At 33.1% G+C, this 11,693-nt stretch overlaps 1 protein-coding gene across 1 annotated transcript; it reads right to left on the bottom strand.

Moving 5' to 3' along the window:
• Window positions 1-612: 612 nt before the first annotated feature.
• LOC106141314 (aldo-keto reductase AKR2E4) lies at window positions 613-9,775 on the bottom strand. The gene is made up of 7 exons (XM_060946946.1): window positions 9,711-9,775; window positions 7,794-7,898; window positions 5,957-6,139; window positions 5,329-5,445; window positions 3,315-3,482; window positions 2,434-2,637; window positions 613-868 (listed from the first exon to the last, which is right to left on the bottom strand). Exons 1-7 carry the CDS (start codon window positions 9,771-9,773, stop codon window positions 629-631), a joined length of 1,080 nt encoding a protein of 359 aa, XP_060802929.1. The 5' UTR covers window positions 9,774-9,775; the 3' UTR covers window positions 613-628.
• Between the last annotated feature and the right edge of the window lie 1,918 nt (window positions 9,776-11,693).

The raw sequence follows: 11,693 nt of genomic DNA, 5'->3' as shown, positions 1-11,693 counted from the left end.
TACACTGCTACACAGGTTTTGTTAAATTGTACATTTTCATGCGAAATTCTATTTATTGACTTCTATTTAAATGTGAAAGGTAGACAGAAAGCTTGTATAAAAGATTACCGGATCGACAATGTTTTTTTAACACAATTTTATTTAACGTCACTCTTGACAACGGCGCAGCAATGCAATGGCCCGACTATTCGGAATCGTCAACAAAGTTAAATGGATACAAATAAATTTTCAGTTATCTTTTTTTCACACCGATAGTTTTTCCGCCTAGTACGTCGAATTTAGTCACCAGACGATTTTTATCCCTACTTATAATATAAATGCTCCATGTTTTGTCTATATGTTATGCTTTTACACCCTTTTAAACCCTGAGATTTTAATGAAATTTTATATTTCATTATCCGAAGTCAATCAAACTTACTTGTTTCAGAAAATTCCTACGGTAGCGAAACCTTACATATACTTAACTTACGATTCAATATACAATCCATGAAAACAAATTATAAACGCAACAGATAAACACCATAATCAGACAGAAAATAATAATAAAAATATTTATTTCAGATTAACAACTATGAAAAAATATTTTCAAATGTTTAAATCTTTATTTCCAATAATTTGTATAAGTATGCTAATCTTCTTTACTGTGTTCGATGATGTACTTTATTTCTTCTTGAGTAAGGTTTTTCTTCTCAAATGGAAAATGTGGATTGTCGTACCATTTAGCTGGAGTTCTCAATCTGTAGTTTCTGTTGAATTTGGAAATTCTTGAGACTTCTTCGGGCGATAGGTTGAAGTCGAATATGTTTATATTTTGTCTAATTCGCTCCTTGTTTGTTGATCGTGGTATAGGTATGATGTGACGATCAAGCTAAAACATATAGTTTATTAAAAAAAAATCTATTTAAGCATGTATACCCCGGCTTCATCATTACGGGGTAGCTAATTATCGCAAGAATTGCGATTCTTCTTTTACTTCTTGGTCTAGCATACTGTGTCTATCTCTGAATCTCTCTTTGTAACATATACACATACTCATATATTGATTGAGTGCAATTGATATTAAGGCCCAACCAATTGCTAGCATATAACCTAAAAAAAATATTCCCAATTTCTTGCATTCGGCTACTTTCCCATTAATGATTTTTACAATAAGCGCGCATACATCATAAAAAATGATATTTATACTAAAGTTAAATATATAACGAGCAAGCTGCTCAGCTCAAATTTCCAATAATTCTTAGGTATTCCCGTGTTGACAATCTGTCACAAGATTCAAATCCTTTTTTCCTAATCTCACTATCTACTAATGTGCCTTCTGCGAATGACAGGTGGTAGAAGTTCTACCTACGCCCAAATGGAAAAAAGGGTTAACCACACTCATGTTTCTTAAAATAGTGGAACGATTATATCACATTAAATATAATACGAGTACCTACATCTCAGTTTGGTTTAAAGGTTTCACTTGCCTAAGGCATCAAGTCCACGTTGTACATTTTTATTAAAGTGAAAAGGCGTGATTTTATATGTATGTACATATGTATGTAAAGTTTACACAAATAATACTACTACAAAACACTACCGTGACTTGACTATTTTCAATAAAAAAGATAACATGCTCTAGATTCCTTTAAAAATATATCCAACAAAAGCTTTTCGAGGAAAGCGTCGAAAGGATCGGAGATTAACAAAGAAAAGTCTACATATCGAGGCAAAGCCTCACAAACCCGCCACTAAACTTTGTCCCTTTTTGAATGAAATGTTTAAAGATAGAGCATTCTTTGATGTGACACCTGCTTTCGTAGAAAATTGTCGGTTTCTAAAATTAACTCGTATAAAAATACCTTCAAGAATTTGTATTTTATTATATATTGACATTTTTTGTGTGTCTAAAAATTAATAGAAATTAAAACTCTTTAACTTAATATCATAACAATGAAGTTCTCTTTTTGAGCACCGGGACAAAAATCTTTGTATGAAGTATAACAATTTTACAAGATGACTTTGAATTCATAACCATTTTATAAGTTTAAGACTGTGCTTTGATAACTCAGAAGTCTCAGTATCAGCTTTAAGAACTTAAAGGCACAGCCCAATATTTGTTGTAGGTTGTTTAGCTACTACATATATTACACATACAATAAAACTTTAAGTCACGACACGTGTGTTTGTTTTCTTTTTGATTTTTATTACGTGCGCAGATTGACCTGCACTAGCACCTAGGTCATAACTGAAAATAAGCGTATTGCTCTATAACAATAAATTCGTTGAGTTGTGACCTTTTTGTATTGCTGAAACTCACACCCTAATTAATTTGTATTCCATATGAAATTGTAAATTGTGTAGCAAATCAAATAAATGAATTATCTATCTCTCTATCAAAATCAAAACAATGCTAATTAATTCAAAGTCATCCTGTAGGCATAAAACAGGCACACCATGTAGATATCTTAATAGCACTTGCGGCACGGTCTTCTTATACTTATTCGCTATCTCTACCAGTTCTGAATCATCAGAGCGAGGTGGTGGTGCATCCTTCTTCCGACCCAGGATTCCGCCAAATGGACTATAGGCCATGACAACTACCCCATTTTGGGCACACCATTCCGTCAACTCATTTTGGGTTATAGTGGGATTCACCTAGATAAAAGGTACAATTTTGTTAAAAGTTTATTTATATTCAGAAAAGTTACGTATTCTAAATGACCATTGTTAAGAAAAGTTCATCTTAAAACAACAGTATCTACGTACATACGTACATTTATTATGTTTTTATCCCAAACAGAGTAGACAGAGCCCTGGTGGCTCTGTCTGCTTAATGATAGAATTGAAATTAAAGTAAGTAAAATTCAAAATACTAATATTTCATTTCATAACTAATGTAAGTAGGTTAAATTCTCCTAAATGTGTTTTGTTGCCAAGAAAGCCGACGAAGTTAAATCTATGCTAATACAAATTCTTACGAACATTGAAATTCTTCGTACATAGGTAATCAGAACACAGGCATTATCTTTGAAATATTTCTAGATCAATAACATGTTAAAAGGTAGGTAGTGTTACAGCTCTGATGCCATTATAATAATGTTGTATATATCTCAACCGAAGGCATTCACCCAAATAAGTCTTTGTTCGTGTTCTTTGATCTTTTTGATACATTGACTTAATATTTGGGGTTTCTATCTATTTTAATAAAATCAAACAAGGTGAAAAATCATCTTAAATAATGGGATCAAAGGATTTTTTTTTTCAATATGATACAGATATAGTTTGGTACGTTGCGTATAACATAACGAAAATAAATTATTTAGTACTCTCACCTCTATTTGCAAAACAGCTGGTTTGATTTTTGAATTATCCCATAGCCTCTGTAATTGTGTCAGATTAAAGTTGGATACTCCAATCGATTTGGTTAAATTATGCATTTTAGCATCTTCCATACCTTTCCAGGTTTCCAAATAATCTGTCAAACTAATTCTTCCATCTTTCTAAAAACAAGGTATTATTAGGTTATTAATTATTAGGTAATTTTAATTACTGTAAAGTCTAGAATATTATTATGTTACTGTTTTTTTTGTACAGTATGTATTTATATTTTGCCGTGGACTTCGCGCCCGTGCCAAATTTTCATTTTCATTTTCAAAATTTCATAAAGTTTCAGTCGTCATTTTGTTTTACAAACAGTTTTTTTTTATATTATTAAAATATATTAGTAAGCTACATAGTTTCTCCTACAACGCAACTATAATTTCCAGTCACGTCAGAAACACGAAAAACTACGCAGACATCATTAAGCACGAGTTGCTATTTAGTGCTGTGTATATGACATCTGTTTAATAAATGATACATCCTAGGTCTTGATTTGATAACCGTTAGGTAAATCTGAACAAAATCGTAGGTGACAAAAATTAAAATCCAATAGATCAATTTGTGTTATTTGACCTTTATAGGTATATTTCTTTTATTATTTTATGAAAATTTCTGGAAATAATAAATTGTCTTTTCCTTTATTACTGTAAAAATCTACTTCGAAATAAAAAACCAAATCTTTTTCTTTAGATTATTAGTTATGGATAGATACCGAGTTAAAAATGGGCACTAAAATTGAAGTACTGAGAGTTTAAGCAACGGTTTGCTTGCTCGACAGTTGCAAACGTAAGCTGATCGAAATGAACGCATCTACTCGTATTTCGTAAGCCCGCAGCGAGATGCAGAGTCCTTTGATTTCCTTGAACCGCTGTGTTTGTATTACAAGGATCTCGGTTTATCGTACACGACTGAGAAGATTCTGTAGCTGAAAATCATAATGAAATTTTTCGATTCACTTTTTCCACTATTTATTTTATTCTTAGCAGTTTTTACGTTGGGTAAAAACCTACGTTGAGTAAAAGCCTCGTTTATCTGGATGTCTTAGTGATGAAATTGAGATTCAGGGTTTTTTACAGGTAGGTATACCAAAAATCTTAGTTTACTTGATTGACTATTACAATCAGCCCGGAAAGGAAGTATATATACGCAAATTAAAAAAATATATATATTCATACCAATCTTTCATTTATGAATTGTAAATAAATTTCAATTTGCGACTGAAAAATGTAATGCATTTCGAATTGCAACACAATGTTCCGCCCTAAATCTACTTTTCAATGTGTACCATTTATAATAAAAGCAAAACAATACGGCGAGACTTTCCAAACTAGATTCTGCAGAAAAGATTGTAGTTCCCAACAATTTTAAAAAGGAAAACACAGCGGAAAAGATTCCAACTCCCGTAGTCCTATGAAGTTTTTGCTGACGTTACCGGCGTCGCAAAACGAGTTATGTGATTTATAGACACAATATCTAACTTGTCTTGTTACAGTTTACACATTCGAAATTTTGTTTTTATGGGGAAAGTTAAGAGCTTGAGGAAACTCGTGAATACGCAAACTCGTAAGCTGCAATTTTAAGGCGTTTCACACCACATCAAGCTATACATATCTAGTTCTTACTTATCAGAAGCCACTAATATTTCACTATACATAAAAGTGTTATCAAAAAATTTATAGAATGGTATATTTTTATGCCAAATTACGAAAACTTATTTCTTAGAATGTTATCATCTTGTTATCAAAGTTAAGCTAGAATAACGAACGTGAAGGGTCATTCCATTTGTAACTTTAAAACTAAAAATCAATCTCACTTCATAAAACCTGCCTGCTATAATTTAAAGTAAAACTTGCCAACTTACCCCATTTTATTAAGTTAGGATTTCTCTGAATGCTACGACGTCACAGTTCAAAGTAATGTTTCAAAGCTTTGTAAACAGCAATCACTTATGCAAACACCGCTCACCTTATAAGCCATTGGATAATGCACTAAGTATAAATCTAGATAGTCCATTTGCAAGTCCTCTAGAGATTTCCTGAGTGCTGGTATTACTTCAGCTCTTTCGTGTGCATCGTTCCATAGCTGAAATTCAATACTGTGAATTAGTTCTATGAAAACGTCATGCATTTGCTGAGAGTAAACGGAAGCTACCGTAAACTGGTTGAAAATTCATTACATGCTGGTGTATATCGAATATCCGTACGCGAATATTTTAACTAGATCACCAACACTTGTTTTCGTTCAAGATATCGAATTTGGTTCTACAAATATATCCCTATTTTCTATATAAAAATATGTTATTCGAGTTACACTTGACAAAGAGTTATTTTTTTAGAAAATAATTCGTTAGATGCATCCGCTTTAGCTAATTCGAGATCATACATTACTTTAAAGGAACAATTAATCGTTTTATTTATATATTGGTCGATGATAGTCATTTACGTCTACATACTAAACGGGTATACTAAGACGTACCTGCAAGTTTCCATATATAACTTTCTATAAAAAGTATAAATAGACTTGCAGTGTTACCGTTCTCTGTTCTACAATTAGAGTATCTCATTCCTATATTCCTTGCTCTAAATATACATACCTTACCAGTGACGTACACGTCACGTCTGTCCGCGTTATTTGCTTTAACATATTCTCGTACGCCAAGCCCGACCTCGTCTTCAACCCGGTACAGGCTGGCGGTGTCAATGTGTTTGTAGCCAGCCTCCAGAGCCCATTGTACGGCGAGTGCCAACGAATGGTTCACTGGCAACACCCTTGTTCCCTGCCGAATGTAGACGTGTTACCACCTTTGACATAGAATGGTCGTGTATCTTTGCTATCGACATTATTTCACTACCTACTCCATAGAATACAGTTAACAACAAACGCGCTTTATAGTTGGTTTTTTACAAAGCCGATCGAAACCTTGTAGTAAAGAAGTTGTGGACATAAACGAAGATATTAATAAAGTAACTCGTAATAAAATAAATAGCTATCTTCGTCATGAACCAGATACAGGCTGGCGGTGTCTCTGAGTTTGTAGCCAGCCTCCAGAGCCCATTGTACGGCCAGTGCCAACAAATGGTTCCCTGGCAAAAACCCTTGTTCCCTGCCGAATATAGACGTTTTATCTACCACCTTTAACATGAAACGGTCTTGTATCTTTTCAGGTACCGACCTTAGTTCATTGCAAAATCTAAAGGATATCAGTTAACAACAAACGCCCTGTATAGTTTGTTTTTGTTTAAGAAAAACGACGATTAGTTAACTTCTTGTCATAGCTTAGTATTAAGGAATCGTTGCTGATTTGAATGAAGAAAGTAAGTTATTTTAGAGAAAGCAAGAAAAAAGTAACTACATACTAAAGCTAAATACTACTTTAACGATCCATCCAAACTATATAAGAGACATTTTAAACCTTCTGTGAAGTTCTATATAGTTATTGTTCAACCCCATCAAAATTAGATAGATAGAGATGCGCAAACTTCATTTCATAGTAAGTACAAATTAAAAAAATCATAACCCTATTTCAGTAAAAATATAACATATAAAATAATGAACAACATTAAAAATCGAATTCGTATTTTCATTTTTCGTTAACGCCATTAATATACTTAAAATTGATTAAAGTCGTGGGCGGCGTAATATTTTTTGCATAAAAAGCTCTACGTTCATTATGCCTCACATTTACGTATTGTTGTAAATGTCAGTTATTATTACGGTATGAAAACAAAATAAGGCTAACAATACCTCATCTATCTCATCTCCTGACTCAATCTTAAAACGCCATCAAGCTGTTGACGACACCCGTAATGTAATCTTCTACCAATCTTTTATGTCGTGCCAATTTCATGAGAAAACTGTCGGTTTATGGGCAGAATATTAAATAACGCTCCCGAATAACGTTTCCATTATTATAATGGATATTAAAACGTCATGCAATTTGGGACGTGATGAATTTCTTCATTATAATCAAAATTATTTCGTTTTGACTGGAGAGATAATAGAAGACTCGTCAGTTAACAAAATATAATTGTCAGTTTCATTCCCTGACACAAATGAATTCAGTGAGGATGCAGTGCCTACTCATACTTTGAATCATATTATCTTTTAAATGCAGATAATAAAGCATTTTAAAGAATGCTACATACCACAGAAATCCAAATAATATAGCGTTATTAGAATTCTATGTTGAATTACTTGAAAAAGTTTTCGTTCGGAATGATAATAAACACGCATATGACCACATTTTCATATTTCTTCAATAAATAACAACTCCTGTTTAATAATACATCTACTAATACTACCGACCATCTATCCACTAATATTGCCTAAATGACAATGTGTCACTATGACAGCAAAAGCTTAAAATCATATGTTATTCATGTCACGTACATAATACAACTCATGAATCAATACTAATGAGATTTACTTACGTCGGCTAAATGGCCCAAACTTGTTCCGAGGGCGACGGCCGGGATTTCATTTCCATCATTCAGCCGGAACAGTTTTGGACCTCCATCGACTATTGACGACTGTCCCTGTTATAAAGCGCCACATTAGGAAGGAATGTTAGAAAAATAAATTTATCTTGATTACTTTTTTTAGCCGATGCCTAAGCCAATCATAAACCGGCATGACGGATTTCAGGGTAATCAGTTCCGTGATTTCTCATAGTAGAAAAAATATTATTACGTTTATTATTATTTTAATAGCCTTTGTCATTTACAACATAGAAGGCAAGATATCTAAGAACAGTAGACTTTCAACCACAGCGTCAACAAATTTATTGATAACACAATAATTTCCGAATCGCCTTGATCCTCTACACCGTTGTCAAACTAACAATGCCCACAAGTAGCCGTAATATCGGTGGTTACGCGGCAAAAAAAATACAAAGAGCCAGTAAATTTGAAGGTAAAAAGCGGACGGATGCCTCGGAAGGCTTACCCTTGAGTTTCCGCGCTCAGGTAAAGAGGCCATACAGACAGAAAAGGGTCTCTTCAAGGGGGCTCCGATTATGTAATGGGATTATGATATTTTAATAAAAAGTACTTGTAAATAGGTTATTAGCCCAGTAATAATATTAAAGTTTGGTTTGAATAAAATCTGCCTATAACAATAACATTAAATATTTTTTTACATTGCAAATTCATGAGGTGTAATTATAAATATTCACTTGGTAAATCTTTCCACTATACACTATGTTCACTAAAATGAAAAAGAATTCATTCGAATTGAATTTCTGCTAAAAGCCAGTTATATGTTACAGTAAAGGAAACAAAAAAAGTATGAATCTCAATTGAACTTGTGTTTTCAGCCAGTTTTTCCTGACGATTATTATGTACATTGCATGTTATTGATAGTGCCGTGTGGTTCCCGGCACCAATAGAAAAAAGAATAGGACACGACCTTCCCACAGATGTCGTAAAAGGCGACTAAGGGATAGACTTATAAACTTCAAATTTTTCTTTTAGGCGATGGGCTAGCGACTATTTGAATCTCAATTCCTTCATTAAGCCAGACAGCTGTACGTGGTCTAACAGTCTTTTCAAGACTTTTGGCTCTGTCTACCCCGCAAGGTTACATTTACTGACTTGATGATTATGGAATATTTTTACTGGTGTTTTTATTTACAGCTCGGAGATCCCGCTTATTTATAGGACAATCAGACCGTGTAACGATTGGGCGGATATCCGCCCGCGGGCTTCTACTTTGCTTAATAAAAATCTGCGAGCTTTATACAAAAAACATTTTATTTGTCGACATGTTAATATCTGTTTCAATTTGGAGTAATTTTTACTCGTTTGTAGGTATAGACTTAGTCATAATGAAAAATTTATTTTGTAAAAAAGTCTAGGTTACTTATCAGATCACCGCTCCGATACCTTTTTAATGTTTAATCGATTGATTAATCATCATAAATTTTTGAAATGCTCGTAAATCTTTATATGTTCATTCTTTATCACCTAAAATAAAATTTCTGAAAGGATTTCGCAAAAATGCGGCGACCGCGCCAAATATCAGCGGAATTGTTCAGTCATTTGAAAATTTTAAGATTTCCTTTTTTGTCTATTAAATCATACAAAAAATCATTTAGATATGTTTTTTAAATAGTAAATATAGAAAGTGACATTAAAATTATTCATTCACCTATTACGTACATTATTGTATTACATAAATAGCTATAATTATATCATACCTCGATATACAAACAAATATAATAGTTTAATTCATTAAAAAATCCCCATCTACAGTACCTACTATATTACATATTTAGATCCGATCCGCAAAACGAACGATTGCGATCGGTCTTAAGCAGCTATACGTGTTGGTGCTTAATTAATTCTTACCCAAGCGTGGTGGACCGTGAGAAACAACAGCACCAGCAAACCCGAGGGGCGTGCTCCTCCCATCACGTGCTAGTAACTAATGGCACACGAACATCACGGAAATCTACAGTAACTTAACACCGAACCGACAAAAAACATACCAGATTTGTACTTGACATTTATCGCAGCTATTCGTAATTAATAGCAGATGATCAAATGAAATTGGCATGGGAAGTGTGATATTAACAATATACTTAGTATTATGTAAGTATGCTTTATAACACTTACGTATTGTATTTTTACGCAGTCATTGCATCTACCCGATTCCCATTATATTTTTATGCGTCTATAAAGATCAAATGTTAATTATCCCAATCCCAACTTATATTACATGCAAAAATTAGTTCATTCGTTTGTTTGTTACCTCTTCATAGGTTATCTACTGAATAAATCTTCTTAAAAGTTCGCGTGGGATTTGTGAAAAACTTGTTTTATTTTATAGGTAGCGCTAAATTCGTCGCTATTTTTAGATGGCGCTTAATTCGTTGATTTTTGTAAGTGGTGCTTTTAATTTAGTCGCTTTTTTTACCGGTGTTAAATTGTTTTTTTTTAACGAAGCTGCAGGTAAAAGCTAGTAACTAATGTATAATAGCCCAACTAGATCATACTGTACCTATAAGTACCTATTGTTCTACTGTATTATACTTTTATTTTAAAAGTTAATACTTTGCATCCCTGAAAAACTGTTTACCTCCAAACACAAGGATCGACGTGCGAATAAAAAGATAAAAAGGGAAAATTCAATACGAGTGATTTACCGTAAATAATTTCGTTGGAGTAAACCCTATAAATAAAAGGTAATGACGCCGGCGTACAGATATGTAACGACCCCTTTAAACTGTCTCCCTTTGTGTTGAAAGACAAACTGCGACATCTACTGGGATTTGTTCAGAACCACGAACTTCAAGCGATATTATTTATGATCTGGTAATGGAACAGTCCTACTGACCGCAAAATTGAAACCAGTCGCCCGACTTTTTATTTCTTTCAAAATAGTTGGAATGTTGAAAAATTAAAGCTTATAATAAAATCTTCTTATAATGACTGTCCAATTGACTAATTTCAGTTTTTTCGGTCCTAGAAAAGAGATCGCACAACAACGCGATGTGCAATTTATAGTACAAGAGAAATGCCACAAATACGGTTAAGTCCGCAGTAATCGCAACCGTTCTTCAAGAATTAAATACAGTTGGCCGAACCCTACTTACGGATATTGACTACGTTTGTTCAATAATTTAAACGTTTGCAGTTAAACTAAATATGAAGTCAATTATATGCCCCGCCTTATTTTAAATTTAGATATGTCCGACTATACTTCTTTGGACTTTTTAGGAAAAAAACTTTGATAAAAGTTTTGTAATATAGAAATCTTATTTTAAAATTTTATAAGTAGTATTAAATAAAAAAGGTTATATTATAAGTAACTAATACATTACAATCCTGACGTTTACAATCGCATTCCAATCACATGATGTTTTCAATCCTATGTGTTGTTTGACACACAGGAACAGGTGAACAGGAAAATTTAACCCAGCTTGAATAAAATAATTGCCTGAATGTTTCCTAAGAAGACCATAGAGGATCTCATACTTCGTGTTCCCCCATTCAATACGAGATACTAAGATTGACTTGTCGATGTATTATTTATAATAAAGGCATTGACATTAAATATCGCTAATTACACAATCAAAAACCAATTTGCATAATAAACAAAACCAATATCCGGAAGCATAAATTAAATAGCAGGTGGATTAATGATTTATTTATACCCATGTAGATTTTCGACCACGCAGTGTAGGAGAAATCGAATAATAAATTATTACACGTGAACCCTTCGCGTGGTTAAGCTCCAAGGTATTGGACGTATATATCGTCTGCTATAAGTTATAGATATACATATGTACAAGGGCCTTATTTTGTTTAACACAACTAAACTAGTTCATC

Source organism: Amyelois transitella, chromosome 12 (genome assembly GCF_032362555.1).
Source record: "Amyelois transitella isolate CPQ chromosome 12, ilAmyTran1.1, whole genome shotgun sequence".
NCBI classification, from domain to species: domain Eukaryota; kingdom Metazoa; phylum Arthropoda; class Insecta; order Lepidoptera; family Pyralidae; genus Amyelois; species Amyelois transitella.
This window is presented reverse-complemented; position numbering and strand designations above follow the sequence as displayed.

Coding starts and splice junctions, on each gene's coding strand:
- LOC106141314 (XM_060946946.1), bottom strand. CDS start 9,773: ATGGGAGGAGCACGCCCCTCGGGTTTGCTGGTGCTGTTGTTTCTCACG. Junction 6,140..7,793: donor GTTTGGGCCATTTAGCCGAC/GTAAGTAAATCT, acceptor TACATTCGGCAG/GGAACAAGGGTGTTGCCAGT. Junction 2,638..3,314: donor CAGCTGTTTTGCAAATAGAG/GTGAGAGTACTA, acceptor CCTTTTATCTAG/GTGAATCCCACTATAACCCA.